General features: G+C 47.3%; 1 protein-coding gene across 2 annotated transcripts in view; it reads right to left on the bottom strand.

The window, feature by feature from the left end:
• The window catches only part of Pitpnb (phosphatidylinositol transfer protein beta), a 54,861-nt gene that overhangs the window by 9,159 nt on the left and 24,555 nt on the right, over window positions 1–21,147 (bottom strand). For both annotated transcript variants that reach the window (XM_069994616.1, XM_069994617.1), the window contains exon 8: window positions 8,014–8,091. In XM_069994616.1, the coding sequence (XP_069850717.1) occupies window positions 8,014–8,091 (78 nt within the window). The remainder of the gene's footprint in view (window positions 1–8,013; window positions 8,092–21,147) is intronic.

Raw genomic sequence — 21,147 nt, 5'->3', positions numbered from 1 at the left:
AAACAATGGCTCTTAATATTCACAGCCTTTAAAAAGAAGCTTTTGCAACTGTAACCTACCCTCTGCACAGCATCTTTATAATTACAATAACAAAAACAAAAATCTCAGGGCTAGGAATGTGGCTCAGTGGTAGAGTGCTTGCCTCGCATGCATGAAGCCCTGGGTTTAATTCCTCAGTAGCACATATACAGAAAAAGCCCGAAGTGGTGCTGTGGCTCAAGTAGTAGAGTGCTAGCCTTGAACACAGAAAGGCTCAAGGACAGTGCCCACGCCCTAAGTTCAAGTTTCATGACTGGCAAAAACAAAAATAAATCAATAAAAATTCCAATCAACAGCAAAGCAACAATAAAACCCTACCTTTCAAAGAAGAGTTACACTGGGAGGGGGCAGTTAAATTTGGGGGTAAAGCTTATTTTCCAGTCTGTGTGCTCAGCCCTCAGAGCACTTATAGCAGCTGAAGGCAAAGCTCAATAGCGGCTTCCTCTTTAAGGATTTAAAAGTAACCCCAAGCCAGGAGACAGTAGTAGCTCATGTCTGTAATCCTAGCACCTCTGAAGGCTGAGACCTGAGGATCTTGAAGACTTTTTATGACTAACGAATGAGCAAACACCTGTGTGGCTTGAATGGTACAGCCTCAGCTGTGAGTGAAAAAGCTGAATTAGAGACCCACAATTCAAAGTAATGGCACAAAATAAATTTTACAACAGAGAAGGTCCCCAAAGTAATCCAGGCAGGGTATGGGTCTGTAATCTTAGCGACTCTGATGTTGGTGCAGTAGGACTGCTTGAGCCCAGGGTTCAAGGCCAGCCCGGCACCATACTGAGACCTGGGTCTCTAAAACGACCAAAGAAATCCCAAAACAAATGAAGCCAAAATCTGAATTAAGGTCTTTCACATACAGTTCTGACTGAGGAGAAATCTAGTGTCTCACCCCATGGAGGTGAGACAATTAAGATGAATTCTATTGAGCTGTAAATGAAAATTCTGTGAAAACCTGAGTTTTATATTGATGGACGAAAGCATGACAATTTTAAAGGGGTCATTTTAAAAAGGAGGTGAACACTGGCTGGTTACAAAAAAAAAAAAAAAAAAAAAAGCCATCAGAGGCTCAGTAAAGAGCCATGGCTACCAGCGTAGTCTAACAGAACTAAAATTTCTTCTGCAGAACTAAAAAATTTCATCTGTAATATAACAAGCACTGGAGAGTTGCAAGCACTGGTTAGTCGTGAAATGTTTCCAAAATTGCATCTCAATGGTTTGTGTATTCACCAAATTCCTTACATTTCACGTTACTAACTATAAAACGAAGCTCCCCCACACAAGTCCTGTTTCTAATTTAAACCCGCATATTGGGTTACTGTGAGGTATGCGGCCCAGGGCCTGCGGGAAGTAACGTACACTGCGCCACACAGCCTGAGTAAACAAACGCAGCGCGTTTCACAGCGCTGGTGAGCAATCAGCTCATATCAGCCACGAGACTCGTTTCTTGAATCTGTGGCAAACAATGGATACACAAAGGTAAAAGAGAATTAAGGGGGGGAGGGGAGAATTCAGAAGCATTCTGTAAACTTTTTCTAGTCTGTACATGTGCAAACCACACACACACACACACACACACACAGATTTTAAAATGCCAAGCTGAAATCGTGTGTGCTCTCAGTGCTCTGTAAAATATGCTAACTTCTCTGAGGACCCCGGCTCCTCGGATGTTAACTTCACTGTTCCTGGCAACACTGCCACTCACATTCAGAGGCTGATTCTACAGTGTCTGTTTGCAGCCCAGATTTCACTAAGAGTTCAAAATAAACAGCCTGTAAGGGCTCCTGCCAGAGAGTCTCAGTACATATATACACATTCCAGGAGACAGGTGAGCTTCAGGAAACTCCATTCTACCTCCCCATCATCTCAGCTGCCAGGACACAGCAGCTGATTCTGCTGGCCAACTTTAGACTCCGTCGATTCTCTGTAAATTAAGTATACACACTAAGTTCCAAACAAATGAATTGGTGGTGGTGGTGGTGGTGGTAGTGGGTCTTGTACTCGGAGTCTGGAGGCTGTCCCTGAGCTTACTTTGCTCAAGGTTAGCACTCTACTACTTCGAGCCACAATTTCACTTCTAGTTTTCTGGTGGTTAACTGGAACTATGAGTCTCATGGACTTTCCTGCCCTGACTGGCTTTGAGCTGAGGTCCTCAGATCTCAGCGTTCTGAGTAGCTAGGATTACAGACATGAGCCATCAACACCCAGCTTATGAATTGTTTTTATGTTTTTGTTTTGTTTTTTGGCTCTGTTCTTGGGACTTCAACTCAAGGCCTGGGTGCTATCCCTGAGTTTTTTGTGCTCAAGGATAGCATCCTACCATTTGAGCCACAACTCCATGTCCGGCTTTTTGGTGGTTAATTGGAGAGGTCAGAGTCTCATGGGCTTTCCTGCCTATGCTGACTTTGAACAGCAATCCTTAAGACCTCTGTCCTCTGAGTTGTGGTGTGAGCCACTGACGCCCAGCTAACCAAGAGAAGAGTACCTCCACACTAGCCACAACCTGTATCACATTAAGAAACAGAACCCAGGGTGTAAAATCCATGGGGTCTCAGCAGGCGGGAAGGGATGACGGTGCAAACCTCCTCCCACGCTGACCTGACGTGGATGCCACGCGACGAGCCACGGAACTGCAGTGGGGCTCAGGGGCTGGAAGACGTCAATGTGAGATGAAGCTCAAAGGCTCAAGTCACAAACGTAGGCAACATGAGATCCAGGCAGGAAAGCCTCCTGCCTGTGCGAGGATAATCGGTCTATTTCCTAGCTTGCACAAATGGCTTCTTTTTGCAGCCCACACCCGTTCTATGAGGCACGTATGTCATCTGACAAAGGCCTCGGTTCCTTGGAACAGGACTGTCCCTCTGTGTGAGCAAAACTACATGCTCGTATTCAAACGAAGAAAACTTTGCTGCTCCTGATGGCATCTCAAGGGATCTACAAGAAACTGACTCTGTTGACTGTCACTTAAGACACTGTCTTCAGTGTGTCGCTGCCGGGAACTGTGGTATTTGCAGCCCAGGCAAGGCAAGCACTAGTTACCTAATCTAAATGTGCCACATGCATATTTAAAGATGAAAAAAAACCTAGCCAGCAAACCAGGCACCCCCACCCTCCCACCCAAATCAGCCAGCCAGGATTTAAGGCCTTTATGTTACCCACTATGGGGTTTCAAATATGAGATCACAAGGAAGGAGGAAGCCCACGTCCAAATGCCTTCACATCCTTCCTGGGCCTTGACGTGTTCTAGACGTGGGAATGGGAGAGCACTGTTTGCCTTTCCAGCAGGGCAGCTACCCAGGAGAGGCCGCCGGCTCCTGAGCCGCTGGAGGAATTCCCACGCCTCTGTCCTATCAGCATCTACTCAAAGGATCCCACTGCTAGATTTCAGCTTGCCGCTCATCTTCCACTTTAAATCACTGCCATTCCTGGACAACAAATTCATACATTGTTTGAGGGAGGGAGATGGGGGCTTGAAGTCTTGCTAGACAGGCACTTTATTACCATGCCTCTCTAGCTCTTTTTTCACCCATTTTTTAAAATGTAACTTTATTGTTACTCTTAAGGTGTTGTGCATTATTTCTGAGATAGGGTCTCACTTCCACCATGCCCAGCTCTTTTGTTGAGATGCAGTCTCATGGACTTTCCAACCCAGGAGAGTTTGGAACTATTATCCTCCTGATCACAGCCACTCACACAGCTAGGATGCCACCTCACACCACTGAGGGTTGAGAAGCTATGCCCATGGCTGGCCTCAAACCACAATCCTCCCGATATCAGCCTCCTATGCAGACAGGATCACATGCATGAGACATCCTGTCCAGTCTAAAATCTTAAAACTTTATGTCACTGATAACCAAGGGTACTACCACCTTATAGATTTAGGACAGAAAGGAAACATGGTGATGTGGCACCTGATGCATTCGTGTCTCTATGACTCCTCCACTGGTATAGCAGCAGGGCTGTTCCTGGGTAAACCTACAGCCTGACAGAGCAGTATAAACTGCACCAGAGGCAAAGGAGGCAACTCCACTGGAGGAAGCTCTTATTGGACTGGAGACAGCATTTGTCCTCATGATAAGCAAGGGCAAGCACATAAAATAATACAAAAGCCACCCACATTTTCATTAATTGACCCAACCCTCTTCCACGTCCCTGCTGAGAGCACTAGAGGGACTCGCGAGCCATGCTGGCACCGGGAGGGACAGATGGGCTGGCAAAGCCTCCCCGAAAGACCTTCGGAGGCCTAATTATTAACCGTGGCGCACAGAGACACAGAAGCTTGGGTTTTCATGAGGTGTTGGCTTAAATGAAGGAAGAAATGAGGCCTTGCACTGGGTAAAAATGACACCAGCTTCTCCATAGTGCCTCCATTTGTCAAGATGACAACTCCTCCCCCCGATCACAGGCAGTGACTTGAAAGCTATAAGAATCCATGGTGCAAGGATTTTATCTCATGACACAGGTAGTCACATCAGGGTCACCAGACACACAAGAGAACAAACATGTGCACAGTGCACTTGCATGCACACACAGAACAAACATGTACAATGAGTATGCGTGCGCGTGTGCACGCACACGCACATGCACACACACACACACACACACACACAGAGTGCTACAGAGAAGCACGGCATTCACATCCATCAGAAACCCGCGACTCTGCCTTGCAGCAAAAATCTTAATCAGGTTATAAATCGCAGCCCGATTACTATGCATAGAGTCACTTCAGCAAGTGTCGCATTCTTAAGTAACAAAATATAGTTCACGTGCTCAGATTTTTAAAATTCTTTCTTCAGAGAAAACATGAATAGACAACCAAGGCCTGTATCTCCAGGTCTATGGGACTTGGGGTTTTGTTTTTATAAAAAGAAAACAAATACAAAATGCAAAGGGGCCCATGGCAAATATGACAATCTGCTCCTGGGCGGCTGGACACAGTGTCAGGGATGCTGTGCCCTGTCAGAACCACGCACACATAACCACTTATGTAGCATATATAAAATGCTCTCCGTTTTCCAAGACAAAGCTCTACGGTGATGGTAGTAGCACTATCCCTTTTGAGTACACATGCTCTGTGTGGAAATGCCCCCATAATTTAACCATACCACCAACCTGAGGTCATCCCCGATGCTCTTGCTTAGAAACGTGCAAAGCCAGGCTGGGAGCAAAGGGTTAAGTTATTTAAGCCACAGCTGTGGTTTGATGGATCTCCCTCAGCTGCTGTCTAGATTCTCTGACATGGAACCACAGCACGCAGATTCTGCAAGTGTTGTGGATGCACAGCCACCAAGCTGCCAGCGTGGGGCAGGACAGGTGGAGACAGAAAGGTGTGGACCAGAGGTCTGGCAGTCTCTGGGGTGAGGGGAGACTCTGCTGTCCACACACCCTGCACACGGTGAGCAGGTGCTACCAAGATGGCAGGCAGCCTGCCCTCCTGTCTTCCTCATCAATCGTTTCTCTGGCCACACTTCTCATAGTGTGAAAGCCTTCTAATGCAGACAGCCAGTAAGTAAACGCTGGTACTGAGAAGGAGAGTGCCACCATGGATAAGACAACTCGAGAGACCTGGTGTAGCTCCGTAGTGCAGTGCTTGGCCTAGCTTGTATGAAGCCCTGGGTTCAATTCCCACTACTGCAACAGACCAAAGAGGGAAGCGACCAAGGACTTTGCACTTGGCTTTGAACACACTCGGGAATATGGACTGGGGAGGCGGCAGCCTCTGCTGAAGCAGAGGGGGATGGGGCTACGGAGGCTGTGTGAAGAGGCCGCACACCCGCAGCCAGGAAATGCACGGGAGCACTGCTGCACAGACCTCGGCATGAGGGAGCCCAGAGCAGGATCTCTCCTTCCCCGTCACCTCCTCAGACTTCAGAAGTTCACAATGTCTCACCTCTCCTCTCCCCAGTCCAGCCACAGCACCGAGCATGGCAAGAGAGCAACGACGTTTACAAAAGATTCTGCTAGAAACAGGGCTCCGGGTGCCCAGGCCTGTCTACGCTGTGCTGTCACCGACTGTCATCCTTCTGACTCTGTTTTCCTCCAAGCAGCAAATAGATGGCTCAATTAGTTATTCTTGATTACCCTCGTTATTTCTGAATCAGGGTGACTCATTCACTGGAATTTGGTTAGGCAGAACTCGATTTCTAAGAGTAGCTGCTGCGCCCACCATGGTTTGGCTAATGTGCACAGCCAGCAACCAGCCAGTCTGTAATGATAGGTGTGCCTATTGGCAGCAGTCTGCCAGGCCAATGAACTATTTTTAACACAAAAAAAGGCCAGGGCTGGGGTGAAGCATGGGGCCAAGGGTCGAGACTGCTAACAAATGTTAAGTTCACGTTATTTCTAAAAACTTCAAGCCACTCCCACATTTTACATAGTCATTATCCACGATAAAAGGGCATTTCCCTTTCTACAATATAAGCACCTATTTTCCTAAGTTCCTAAGAGACTGAAAACTAGGTAAAAGTCATCATGAGACATGCTTGCAGACTGCCATAGGACGAGGCAGGAGATCCCGCAAGACAGATGTCACCTGAAGTCTCAGCACACTGCCTTGCAGTGCAGTTTCTGGGTGAAAAGCAGCCGCCTGAACCCCATATTCAGCTGCCGCACCCACTCTTCCCTGCAGCCCTTGGAGGAGCCATCAGCCCCAGGCCAGGCCTGCTCCAGGGGGTGTCTGTTCATCTCCTGATTCAGACTTCTATAGTCCACAGCCAGAAAGATGGAAAAGAGTGGGAACACTTTGTGAATCCTTTACAATGTATTTTTTTTTTTTTGTCAGTCGTGGGGCTTGAACTTTGGGCCTCGGTGCTGTCCCTCAGCTCTTCAGCTCACAGCTAACACTCTATCTACTTGAGCCACAGCCACTTCCGGTCTTCTGAGTGGTTTATTGGAGATAAGAGCCTCATGGACTTTCCCTACCCAGGCTGGCTTTGAACCGCAATCCTCAGATCTCAGTCTCCTGAGCCACTGGCGCCTGGCCCTTACAATGTATTTATATCACATGTTCTAAATCTGTCCCATCATTTCTTAAAAATTATTATTACTTTTTCCTGTCATTCCTGGGTCTTGAACTCAGGGCCTGGGCACTGTCCCTGAGCTTTTTAGCTCAAGGCTAGTGCTCTACTACTTTGAACCACAGCGTCACTTCCGGTTTTCTGGCTGTTAATTGGAGATAAAGAGTCTCACAGCTGCCTGGGCTGGCTTCAAACTGTGATTCTCAGATCACAGCCTCCTAAGGCTGATAGGTGTGAGCCACTGGTGCCCTATACCACCCCTTCATTTCTAAGTGGCACTGATCACTTTCTGGGTCTTATATGTCTAGTCATGGTCATTAAGTTGGGAGAATTTTTAAGTGACCTGTGCCCAGAGAACAAACATGAAAATAAGATAGATTACATCCCCAATGCCCCATGACCACTCCGGCCCCAGTGTGCTGGTTACCAAGTAACACCATGGGTGAAGTCTGTGCGGGGCCTTGAGCTCCTTCCTGCAGTCACAGCAGTGATACACTGCTTGCAAGGGTCTGCCAGCAGTTCAGGGGTGTCTTTCAAATCTACTACATTGCTGCAGCCACCCAAACTCTCACCGTGGACCGCCAGCCTTGTGTCCTCCCATGACTGAAGGAAAGGCAGTGGCTTGTAACGAACTGTTCTCCAGCGCCCCCTTTCCCAAAAGGCCAGGAACACGAGCTTCAGGGAAGGGAACTTGTTCAGATTTTTCAAACATTCATTTCACATGGATTTGTGCACAGGCTCATCACAATCCCCGAAGACTACAGCACCGGTGGCCTGGGAGAGCTATCAGCGCCGCAGCGCCGTGCCGGCAGGGCCGGTCTGTCTGTCTGTGCAGCGCAGACTTATCTCGTATCACTTCTATTTTTTCGATTAAACGTCACCCGTGCCGCAAGACTCGGGGCCTGTCAAGTGTTCTGTTGCCAAGACTCTGTCTGTCAGAAAGGTCAGCGGCCAGTACCTTCCAGTTGGGTCCCAGTGGGCCTCTCTTGGTCTTGGCTGACTGGAATAATGCAGGGTCTTCATCAGCTTTGTAGTCCTGAAAAACCAAACAAGAGTCAGAGGCAGAGAAGAAAACCAGAACATTCTGGAGTCTTGCAGGACAGCTCATGGCAGGTACTGAAACCCACAACAGAAAGTGGTCAGGAGGACCAGGCTCCTGTGTGCAAATGGCAAAACACTTCCACGCAGTGTTACCCTGGTAGCAGCACGCAATGCTAAGCAGGGAAGGTCTCTGCAGCACCACGGCTATATTCGGAGACTGTGATAGGAGCCAACCTGCCCACGCCACTGAGGACACCGTGTCTGCAGTGACCAAGTGCAGTCAGGATGACTGGGCATGCCTGACCCCTTCTAAGGCTGTGTCTGTAGACATCTCAGCTGCTGGCCAGCCTGGAGCCATCGGCCATGGAGCGCCAAGGGCTATGGAAGAGTTCCTCAGAGGAGAGGGAAGGCATTCCTACCAGGCCCTCACTACCAAGGGAGAACAAGGAGTCTCAGGCTGCCTTTCAGGGAATGGCCCTGAAATTTACATTTAAAGCAGTAACTTCTCTTTCCCTCCATGTCCTCTGGGAGTAAACCTTTAACCTCTCTGCTTTATAAATATTCTCCAGTGAACACACACACACACACACACACACACACACACACACACACACACACACACGCCTGCCTTTTTTCAAGTTGATTCTCTGAGCCTTTAACCTCTCTGCCTCTCTGCTTTATATTCTCCAGTGAACACACACACACACACACACACACACACACACACACACACACACACACACACACACACACACACACGTGCCTGCCTTTTTTCAAGTTGATTCTCTGAGCTGGGACTCAACATCACTTTTGAAGGGACCACATACTTGGGGAAAACATCCAGACAAGTCTGATAGAAAGCCCTGGCTAAAAATCACTGTTTGAGAGAGATAAGAATAGTTCAAGCATGGAGCACACATTGAACAAGCTCTCAAGTATAAATACAGACGTTTGCAAATCAAAGACAACACGCAAAGCGACAGCCTCTCAAGACACACGTTCCCCAGGAAATGAGCATAACATGCTAGCGGGGAAAGAGTTAGAAATAATGTGAAGGGGGGGGGGGGGGGGAGACAAAAGTGAGATTTATGGAGAAAACCAAACCTTAAAGATAATTGGGAAACAGGTGACCTTGAACTAACTTGAACTAAGTCTGTGTGAAGTCTGTCGAAGAAGCTACAAGATGGGGTTGGGATGCATAGGGGGAATGCTGGAAGGGGGTGACTGATCAGATACATTGTACTGATGAACTCACATGCAAAATGAAGCCTTTCAATAATAATAATAGCAATAATAGTAATAAAGAAGAAGCAAGAAGGGCCAGCCTTATTTCACAAGGTCTTGATGTATCAGGAGCTGCCGGTCAGCGTTCCCCCACCAGCCAAGTGGGAGGAGCAGCTAGCTACCAGGAGCCCCAGGCGCAGATGTGTCTGGGCACGACCATGCAGAGCTTAGTCACTGCCTGCCAGCACACATTTGTCAGTTCCAACTCACAATGGCTGCCCTAAAGCTTTAACCACCTCACTTCTGAGTGAGAAAAGAACCCTGTGCAAGGCCGGCTCAAGACTTGGCTCTGCAATGAACGCCAACCCAAAGAAATTCCCAAACTAGTTCTTCTACATCAGAGGTCAAGGCAAAGCTCAAGGACAGGCTCACTTTTCCCAAAAGTAAAAATGAACCACGCATCACAATCTCTTGGAACCTAGATGAGACCTGAGCGGGGATTTGAGGAGCCAGAGCAGAAGGAGGCTGGCCAGGGGAGGAGCCAGAGAAGAGGCCAGTCAGTGAAGGTGTGTGTGTGTGTGTGTGTGTGTGTGTGTGTGTGTGTGTGTGTGTGTGTGTGTGTGTGTGTGTGTGTGTGTGTGTGTGTGTGTGTGTGTGTGTGTGTGTGTGTGTGTGTGTAGGTGTGGGGGGGGGCGGCGTCCCAGGCCTAAAAGGGCAGTAGAGTTGAGACACACAGACAAACAAGATTCACTAAACCAGGAAGCTCATGTTTATCAACTGCCAACGAACCAGACAAAGGAACACATTTTAGAAACCAATATAAAATAGTTCTTGAAAGCAGGACCATCTTATGGTTAGGATTACATTATGGCTAAAATATTTTAAAGATTAAACAAATTACTGTTATAAAGCGCAGGAGGTTAGCCACGGTTAACCATTTTATTCTATTTGAGGGAAAAACCTTCCGCCCTTTCTGGCTGACTGGGGTGTCTGGTGGCCGGGCAGGGGCGGGGCGGGGCGGGGCGGGGCTCCCTCCCCTCCCGTCCTGGTTTGTTTTTACCACTGAAGGCGGAAGTGGAGAGCAGGGAAGAGGAGAACAGAAAACAGCCCACTTCCCTCATCTGGGAGGCCATCGGTTACAGGCTGTGCCATTAAGGAAAACACGGAGCTGACAGAACATGTCATCACGGAAAGGCAAATTCTGATCCTGCCTTTATTAAAATATGAAGGGAAAAGAGCGGACTGGAATTTTGGAATGGATCATGTACGAAGACTGTGAATTTTAAACCTGGCCCATTTCAAGAGAAAGAAAGAAAACTGGCACAATACATATAACTACCAGCAGGGCTAAAAGAACAGAACCAATGCCGTTAAGCAAGAAGGTTATACAAATAACCCAATGATGACGAAGGCTGGCGTAGGTTTTGTTAACCAAGGCGCCCGTGACCCTGGGAGCCAGGCTAAGCGCGGCACCAGTAGAGGTCTAGCTGCTAGCTAGGCTGAGGCCAGGCATCTGTGACAGACAGACAGACTTGACGAACCCACTGTGTGGCAAAGCACCTCTGCACAATTCTGGGCCCTTGTATCAGTGCAGGTGAGGCAATGGGGGGCACGTTCAGATGTGTGGGATCATGGAATCATGGGGACACCAACTCCTTTCACAGATGAGGAGGGGACACCTGGCGGGGAAGTGCAATGCCCCACCCCCTTCTTAGGGAGTCTGGGATTCACATTGCACATCACACAAGAGGACCACAGGGCTGGGAAGGTGGCTCAGTGGTAGAGCGCTTGCCTTGCATGCCTGAGGCCCTGGGTTCAATTCCTCAGCACCACATAAGCAAAAAGCAAAAATCCAGAAGTGGCGCTGTGGCTCAAGTGGTAGAGCGCTAGCCTTGAGCTGAAGAGCTGAGGGACAGCGCCCAAGCCCAGAGTTCAGGCCCCACAAATGGACCCCCCCAAAAAAAAGAGGACCGCAAAGTGCCCACAAATTCCAGGTGAACCACCTCACAGCCATGTAGCAAGCGGGCCGGCCTGTAGAGCAGACGCACAGGTCTGATACAGAATACACGTCACTGAGTCTTCCCCCAGTGCTGTTCTTGAACACAAAATAGGAGCCTGTTACAGACATTATCCTGGAAGTATCATACAACCCTGTCATCAACCACTGTATCTGAACCTTCAGCAAGCAGCGGAACTATGCATCTGTCAGAACCTAGGCATTTCTGGGCTTGTGTGAGTTTGAAGACATAAACGTTTAATCAGATGAATTAGTAACAGGATATATAGAAAGGCAGCTCGTGGGTACAGCCGTCTCAAGCACCATTTGGTGTCCACAACAAACACAGAACTTTTTTGAACATTGTCCTGTTTTGCTGCAATTTGATGGTGGTGCACCTAGTCAGCGTTTGCCTTGTGTGGATTTCAAACCGTCCCAGGGTTATATCAATATCACAAGGAACAAATATACTCCTGCACGTATGACAGTTTCAGCATACAGAATGCAACCTCAGCTACCAATTATAGCTGCAAATGAGCAATCGAGTGGAATGAGACAGCCTGCTGGCTTTGTTAGTGTTCTGTCTCCTCCGGGGTCCCGGGGGAAAGGGAGGCTCTGATGAGGAAGGAGCCCTTGGCTCCTGGTTTATTGTGCTCGCCACCAGCTGCAGACTTCTCATCTCATTAGTTCTCTTAGAATACTGTGGGCGAAGACAGCTGCAGCCTCCTCGGGTCTCCGGCTCCTGGGTTTTCTGAAGGCTGCATAGGCCATGCACTCTCTGTAATCCTTGGGAAAACGAGCAAGAACATTCACTAGGCCACAGAAATGCCTATGTAAAATGGGCTTCAAAATCATGTTTAAAGGGAGAAAAATGCTATTGCTAGGATACACTGTGCTCAAGTTTTTCTTTATGATCCAATTTTAATTATCTGTATAATGCCCAGAGGCTTGGCCAGGATGAGGGCCGAGGAAAACCATCGTTATCAAGTTAGGTCTAACATCCCAATGTCCCTAGACACTACTTGCTCCACCAATAACAATGTCTCAACAACATGAAAATACAAGGGCATCAGCATAAGCTAGACTTGGGTTAGTGCTAATATGATTCTATTCCATCAGAAGCACTGATTTAAGTTTAAAAAAAAAAAAAGCCAAGGCAAGTGGAAGTCAGGTTACCCTTTGGAGAAGAAAATAAAAACATGATATGGTCAATAAACGGGTTACTGAATCTGCATGCTGCAGCTGGAGAATACATTCATGAGATTCGTATAAATAACGTTTGCCATCACTGGAGTCGGAAAGTCGCGTTACCTCTCGGGTATGCATCTGCTATTCAGCCCAGCTCTCAATGGAGGGGCTCAACAGAAACCGCATTCATTCTCAAGACAAACAATATTCATTCTATGAATCTTTCAGCACAGTGGCTGATCCCCCCCCCCCCAAAACGCATGTGCAAAATCTGTACTGGGCCATCGTATGCATGTCCCTGAGCCCAGACTGAGCTCATGATTATGAATGGGGAGGGAGTGGGAGGCGAGAGGCATGCTGGGAGAGGGTCTTGACAGCTTGTGAAAATCAAGAGGCGCTCCAGACACCAGAAGCTGCTGAAGGAAGCACACAGGGGGGTTACCACAGGTGAAAAGGGGAAAAAGTGGAAGCCAAGGAGAAGATCACTCAAGGCAATGGCGCTCATGACACCTGTCCCTAAAGCCCAGCACCCCCCCCCCCACACACACACACAGCCGCCCAGTCCCCAGCAACAGAAACTTCATACACATAAAAACTTGACAGGGCTACTCGGACCTTTAGTAGGCTCTTTCTGGAGAGTAGATGACTAGCCCACAGCTGAGAAACAAAGCCCAGGATGGGAGAAAAAGCGGAATCAAACAAGAAGATAAACAAGGAACACAATCCACTAGCAAGGCCCTGCATTTCTTCAGTACTGTGGCACTTGGAAGAACAATGCGGTTCCTGGATCCGGTCAGGGAGGACCCCACTACCAACTATGTAACTTGGGCTGACAATAATATTCAAGCCAGATTCCAAAGGCTAAAAAGAACATCGGCAGTAAATGTTGCAATAACAAATAGCAGAGGTGTAAAAAGAAATAACATTTACTAACTTGCTTAAGAAACTGATTTCAACAGTTATTTTCTAATCAGCAGCTTTCTCTTCTATTTTTAATTACATTTCCCCAGTGACTCCTCACCCAAGCAGGTTCCCACGGAGTGCCATTAATACAGTATAAGTAAACCTCATTAATTCAGGTCCTACCACCTTGGAATTCATAATCACTCGGACAGGGGCTGGGCTGAAGTTTATCTTTGCATGATCTATGAAAAAAAGATTTGCTACACAAATTAATAGAGTAACAAGATCTCCGGAGGGCTGTTTAAACAGTTCAGAAGTGTTTTAGAGCAATTCAGAAGCATTCATTTGCATATAATTATTATGCTAATTACAAATCATTCTTATCTATTCATTAAAGCAGATCCCCAATGGACCACTAATTGTCAATAACTTGTTGGCCTAGTTTCCCTTACTGAATGTACCTCAGAGGAACAAACCTGCATTAGAAAATATTCTACAGTTCTGCCCTCTTATTAATCCTCACTGGCTTTTCCCACCAATGACTGAGAAGCAGAACCTCTATGCTGGGCCCCCCAAGTCAGATCCACAGTAGACACAACGCCGGAGTATTCTTTCTCCTCTCCTGGAAACTCCCCAATCAGCCATGGGGGATCCTGGCCTGGGGTGCTCACGCGGGCCACTGCACCTCTGGGCGGGCTAAGCACACCCATGGCTTCATCCTGCTCTCTGATCTGCTCTTTACACAATCACAGGTCACAACACCTCCAGGGTCATGATGGCAGACCCCAAATGCCTCTGAAAGGTTACAAATTAATAGGAAAAAAAAAAAAAAGAAGTCAGAACCTCAGCTCTGAAAAAGTTCTGGCCAATCACCTGATGTGGTGTGGCTATCCAGGGAGGAAAGCGAACCCCGTGCCCCACAGTGAGACTGTCGGGTGAGGTCAGCAGACTCCCGGGGAGGGAAGGGGGCCTGCACTTCCGCCTTCCCTGCGGGGCTGGGTTAGTGACTGAGCACAAACATACAGCATGTGTAGTCATGTTTAGCACAGCATTTAAAAATAGTATCTTAAACTCTAGACACCAACAGAGTTTTAACTTTAAAAATTAAGTTACAAAAACCTCAAACACATGTTTAGGAAAAGTTTTAACAACGGATGCTTCCTTTAAGTGAGATTATCATACTACACTATAACCTCTCAACTGAACTGGGGCAAATACTCTACTGAAAATTCTTGAACGTTCTCCAGCAGAATGTTGGTTCTTGACCTGCCCCTCAGCTCTCAAGCCCCAGGATCCCACGGAATCCACGCACACTGTCTGAACAAGCATCACTTCGGCACACAGAGAGCCAAAATGGAGGCACAGCCTCATCCCCACGATTCTGCTTGGAGTGCTTTGGAATGGACCAGCAGAGACAGCTTCCTGTTTGCCCTCACCAGCTGGGACTAAAGGCACTTCCAACCATCATCATAGCTGAGCTGAGCAGACTCACACACTGCCCTGTGAGACACCAAAGCTGGTCCCCAAACCACTTACTGCAAGCACATGGCTGCCTGACACTTCCACACCAGGACCCGAAGCAATCCCTGCTCCTGCTCAGCCCAGAGAACTTTTCCAAAGAAAGCACTCTCACTGCTGAAAGGGGCTTTTGAGAGGAACAGGCTGTAAAAGCTTAACTTGGAGGGCTGAGGAGAGTGATAACCAGGGTGTGGATGAGCGGATACCTGGTACACCTGTGGAAATGTCACAACAAAAAATCCCCTCTGTACAACTAACATACGCTAATTAGAAAAGCAAGAAAACAACCTGACAATAAATACACAAATTAAAACTCAGCAACACTGACTCTGGGCCGGAGAAAACTAGCCTCAAACCCTAAATTCACACCTCACCTCCCACCCAGCGGGGCTTGGAATCCTAGCTTCTCAGGAGGTTGAGATCTGAGAATTAAGGTTCAAAGCCAGTCTTGGAAGTCTGAGACTCTTATTTCCAACTACCCTGGGGCGGGGCTGTTCTACTGGGGAGAGAAGAACCCTAAAGTAGAGGTATGGTTCAAGTATAGAGCACCAGCCATGAATGCAAAAGCTGAGAGCTTGAGCCTAGTGTTCAAGCTTCAGTATAAAGGGGGGAAAAAAAGGAAAAAGAAAAAATTTAGAATGAACCTTAAGCTAATAACGATGGGTGCTAGTGAGAAAGTACTTAGGGCAAACTATGCTGATACATGCTTTTTAAACAAAACTTTAAAAATCCCTGTTAGATTTAAGCAAGCATGAAATAAGCAATACGTTATTTCCCCGCAAGAGGTCACTGCCGTGCAATTACACTTCAAACATGGGTACTCAAATCCACTGCTGGAAGAGACAGGAAAGTTCCGTGTCCATGTAAGGCAGCAGAGTAGAGGGGGAACCCATGTTCACGTGTCTTTGTACTAGGAACTGTGCTTACATTTATTTTTATCTTCTCTGAGGATCAGAGAAAAATCCTCTACCAGTGACAAGAAAAATCTTTCCCACAGCAAAGGTGCGAAGGCAGAGTGCTGGACAAATGTGTGCTTTTTTAGCATGAAGGTCAGGCGACCTCAGAACTCACATCCTGTCCTAAGATCAGGGGAGATTAGGGACCAGCTCACTACTGCCACACCACGATCCTGTCCATCCATCAGAAAAGAGCTTAGGGAACTCTCCCTCAGACATCATTTCTGATAGAAATGATGCCTAGGGCCAGGTGCTAGTGGCTCATGCCTGTAATCCTAGCTACCAGGAGGCTGGGATCTGAGAATCCTGGTTCAAAACCAGCCCAGGCAGGAAGGAAAGTCTTTGAAACTTCTGATTAAACCACCAGAAAACTGTAAGTGGTGCCATGGCTCAAAGTGGTAGAGCATTGCAAGTCTTGAGCAAAAAAGCTCAGGGACAGCGCGCCCAGGCCCTGAGTTCAAGCCCTATGTCTGACAACAAAATGGGGGGTGGGGGAAGAGGAGAGAGAGAGAAAGAGAAAGAGAGAGGGACACAGAGAGAGAGAGAGAGAAGAAATGATATCTAGGTTCATTTTAGCACTAACAGGAAGAGGTCTTCCAATAAGAGCAGTGTCTCCTCCTGCCAAAGAGAACTGAGCAAATCAGCGCTTGGCAACCCTAGGGCTTGCTGGATCTCAGCCACAGCCTTCCCATAAACAAAAGCTGTTTTCAGATCTAAAGAACAGCATAGCCACTACAGGGCTGACCGAGAAATAGAACGCCTTCTTAGGAAGTCAGACATCCCGAACATAGCTCCCACACAGAACCACCCGGGCCGGCCATCTACGGCATCTTAGGTCAACTGCTGAGAAAGTGTCATTTTTGTAGCTAAAAAGCTGACAAGTACTAACAGCTTCACGTGCCTTGATGTACTATTTGGCCCTTTCCAGTCAGATCCCGTAATTCCTTTCCATTTGAAGAGAAAATACTCTCAAACAAAGCATTTAGGAAGCACATATTTGATTGTACAAGTCTTTAGAGTCGTGATTATTCTAAAGGGAGCACAGTAAACGCATGTTCCCAATGCCAGACACTCAAATGTGTAACATGTGGTTGCTGTCCTATGGAGGCTCAAAGACACGCCCAGCCTTTGGAGAGCAGATCAGCACAGTCCTGGCGGCTAAAAGCTCATGCCTCACAGCCCATCGTGCATCCTAAAGAAATCAAACCAGGTTTCATCCGCTGCTAAGACTAATGTCTAGGGAATAGCATTGGGGGAGGGGGGGGCCGTCCGGTTGTGCGGCCTAAACTCTGGGTCTGGGCACTGTCCCTCAGCTCTTCAGCTCAAGGCTAGCGCTCTACCACTTGAGCCACAGTGCCACTTACGGCTTTTTTCTTTTTGCTTATATGGTGCTGAGGAATCGAACCCAGGGCCTCAGGCATGCAAGGCAAGCACTCTACCACTGTGCCACCTTCCCAGCCCCGGGAAAAGCATTTTAAAGAAAGGCAAAGTACTTTTGATTTTAGTGGTACTAGAGTTTGAGCTAGGGGCTCTACTTGAAGCACACCCCCAGCTCTTTTTGTTGTTGTTGTTCTGGCTTTTTCTGAGACTGTTGCCACTTCCTGCGATGGGGCTAGTCTGGACCCAAACTGTGATTTTTACTTTCAAACCAGAGCTGGAATGACAGCGGGGATGACAGGCGCCCACCCAGATACTGGTTGAGAGAAATCTGTGAGCTTTTGCCTGTGCTGGCCTTGAAATTCAATCCTCTCCAGTTGTCTAAAACACAATACACGGTTCAAAGCAATTAAAACCAAATCACATATGTTCATTTCCAAAAGTCATCAGATTCAAACAATCAAGTACTAGCTACGCTCAGCCTCACCACACCGCTGGATCATGCACCACTGGTAGGATGACAGCAAAAGCATCCACTCTAAAACCCACTTCCGTCTCCCTGACATCACAAGCTGTTAAAAGGTTTCCCTAGGAAGATGTATGTTGGGAAGAAAAATCCACTACAATTCTAGGTACAATGGGTAGGAGCTGTTTATTTAGCCAAATTTAAACTTCCCAAATTCTGGCCTCCTGTACCCCAACTTTGACTGCAGCCTGAGGTCCAGCTCTGGTCATAACAGTTGTGAGAAAAGCACCCTCTGGGTGAGGGCACCCAGCATCACCATTAGCCAGGCAACAGTTGGAATAAACAACTCCAAGTCATTTAGGAACATCTGGGCTTGTCCAGTGATTAAGAAAATCTTACACTCTCTTTAGACAGATACAATTATGCTACTCACTAGACCAAAACATAGTAAATAGTAAGTTCTAATAAACATTTATGAAATGAACAAATGAAATAAAATGAACGCGTTTTCACGTTAAATCACATCTGCGGATCTTCAAGCCTTTTATTTTATTGCATACATGCAAATTTCAAAGTGTGCCAGTGTTTAGCGGCCCTGATGGAAGCTGGTGTTCAGAGGACTGGGGGCACGGTGGCACGCCAGGCAGTTTGCGCTAAGTCAATGAAGGGTGTACTCAAGGGACACAAAGCAAGGAAGGAGCACCCTATGGTAAGAAGATGACCGCTTGAGCACACCTGCTCCCCCCACAGCTAGTGCAGAGGTGACAGTACTTCCTCGGGCTGCAAATTCCTTGGCAGAAAAGATGAGAGTGGAGGGGAAGTTGCTGGGCAGACCTTGCTGACTGCCATTCCTTCTGCTTACCCACCCCAGAAGGTGCCAGCTCTGCGGTCTGCACCGTTCTGGCGCTGCAGCTTCCCAAAGAGCAAAAGTCACCACGGGACAGACTCCAGTCCCACCCCAGGTTCTACATTTCTAACACAATGCCCAGGGAACAACATGTCTTGAGTGGAAAGGGGCTCAAAGGGTTTGGTCTGAGTCCTCACTAGGTGCTTTGACAGATAAGCTGTCAAGTGAGCCACCTTGCTCCTTTGAAACCCAGAACGATCGTGTTAATATCTGAGGTCTGCAGAGTCAAGGCAAGGCCTGCCCACAGGTGGGATTCCTGACACAGACCAGGCCCGGAGGAGGCAGGGCCTCTCCACGGCTCCTCCTCCCCTTAGGCTTCCATTATGAGCCACGATGTGTCCAGTCCTGAACCCCTCTCTTCCATCAGGAGGGTTTTCATCAGCCTAGCCTTCTACCTGTAAGCTGTACAAGCTACACTTTCCCTGCTGGCTGTTCTACTGGCCCCGATCACAACACTGGTGAGGAGACAGAGCAAGCTGCCCACCTGAGTGACAAGCTTCCTCTGGGAAGGGATTATACAGAGTCTAGAGGAGCTGAGCCCACACGGCAAGCCAGCACCTCTGATTTCCATTTGCAAATGGAAAAAGGGACCAAGAAGTGAAGATGCTGGGGAAATGCCACCAGGAAACCACCCGGGACTGGCAGGTATGGAGAAGGAACATGGAGGTAACAGGGCAAGGCGGAGGCATTAAGCAGAAGAGAAAGCAGCAAAATGAACAAAACCACAGCTTTACAAAGAACCACCAAGCCTAAGAGGCAAGGAACAAAGAGCTCACCCAGGCCCCCATTGGAGACCCAAAACTACACGCCCTGGACACACCTCTTCCTCCCCAGGAACACCATCTTTGTGGGAACCTCAACCATGGACTCCCAACTACTGAATGTGACATGGCTCGTTTGAGAAAAATCTTCTGCCTCGGATTAAAAACCTTAACATCTAGATGTGGAAACAGAAGGGGGAAACTGTCTTTTAAGTTGTTGCATTTTGGTATGGAATAGAGATGTACTTTATTGATTTTTGCCAGTCCTGGGGCTTAAACTCAGGATCTGGATGCTATCCTAGGCTTTTGTGCTCAGGGTTAGTGCTCTATCACTTTGAGCCACAGCTCTATTTCCAGCTTTTTGGTAGTTTACTGGACTCGTGGCCTTTTTTGCCCGGGTTGGCTTTGAACCCTGATTCCCTAGATCTCAGCCTCTTGAGTCTCTAGGATCACAGGCATGAGCCACCGGCACCTGGCTAGGACTATCCTTTTTTAAAATGTCACCCTCCAAACACCTAAATGCTTTCCTAACTTTACTATTTCCTTATTACTGACCTCAAAAAGCCAGATGTTAAAAATGTATTATTTTTAGATGGGCAAGACTACCAATTTAGAACAAACATGTCTACTACAAAAACCTGCCTTGGAAATGATAAAGTCACACAGTACCCCACTAGCAAGGCAACACAGCCCTTTTCAGTTTCCCGTAATACCTTAAAATGTGGTTCCAATTTCTCTTTTTAAAAAAAAAAAAAATCTGTGCTCATTTTCTTTCAAATGACTTCCAAAAACGCAGGTCTCTCTGATGTTAATCATGTGTACACTTCGGCTTCCACTTTAAAGAGCCTCCCTCTCCTGGGAAGTGACTTTTGTATACAAATCATGGAAAGCTACTTAGACAAAGTGCTGGGGATGATTAAAAGGGGCCAGATTCACATTTGTACCTTCAGAAAGCAGAAGCAGATGTCAGCAGAGTCATCTGTGTACACTTGGGAGCGAGCTGCAGATAGGCATGTGTGTTTCATCAGGACATTTAAAGAATCCCAAGCTTTTTACTGTGGTTATGTATCAACTACAACTTTAGAAATGAAGAGAAGGAAAAAAAACCCAAAACCTTTAAACTTGTATTTTGGTCTGTTATGTTGGGTATCCTTACAGTTTGATCTAACGAGAACTTGTATACATCTGAGCGGGGAAGATCTTTGTTCATTAACAACTCATAAGGGATGTCAACACTCTTCTTCCTCATGTGGACCCAGGAGAGGAGGAGCTAAAGATGTGTTCTGTTCTATTCAGTGACTCAGGGCCTGAGTGCTGTCCTTGAGCTTCTGTGCTCAAGACTAGTGCTCTACCACTTAAGCCACAGTTACACTTCTGGCCTTTTGGTAGTTAATTAGAGATAAGAGTTTCATGGACCCATTGGTTACCCAGGCTGGCTTCATTCATGATCCTCACATCTCAGCCTCCTGTGTAGCTAGGATTACAGGGGCAAGCCACCATACCCGGAGCAGGAAATGTTTTATATGGTGATTTGTTCCAACAGCCCCAGAGAAACAGAAACCTAACTGCTTACTAGTTTCTTTAGGCCAATTATGTATCTTCTAGACAGTTATGGAAAAAAAGGTCCAAACAAAGATTCCTTATGGGCATCCTAATGCCCAAATCCCTAATAACTTGGTTCAGAAATACATGTGATTCTTGGAACACTATTCTGTGAACCCAGGTCTCACTGACAGGTGACTACAACGAACGCTC

This window comes from Dipodomys merriami, unplaced genomic scaffold (genome assembly GCF_024711535.1).
Source record: "Dipodomys merriami isolate MVZ:Mamm:240054 unplaced genomic scaffold, mDipMer1.0.p SCAF_45, whole genome shotgun sequence".
Taxonomy (NCBI): domain Eukaryota; kingdom Metazoa; phylum Chordata; class Mammalia; order Rodentia; family Heteromyidae; genus Dipodomys; species Dipodomys merriami.
The sequence above is the reverse complement of the archived record's forward strand: the minus strand, read 5'-3'. Positions and strand labels throughout refer to the sequence as shown.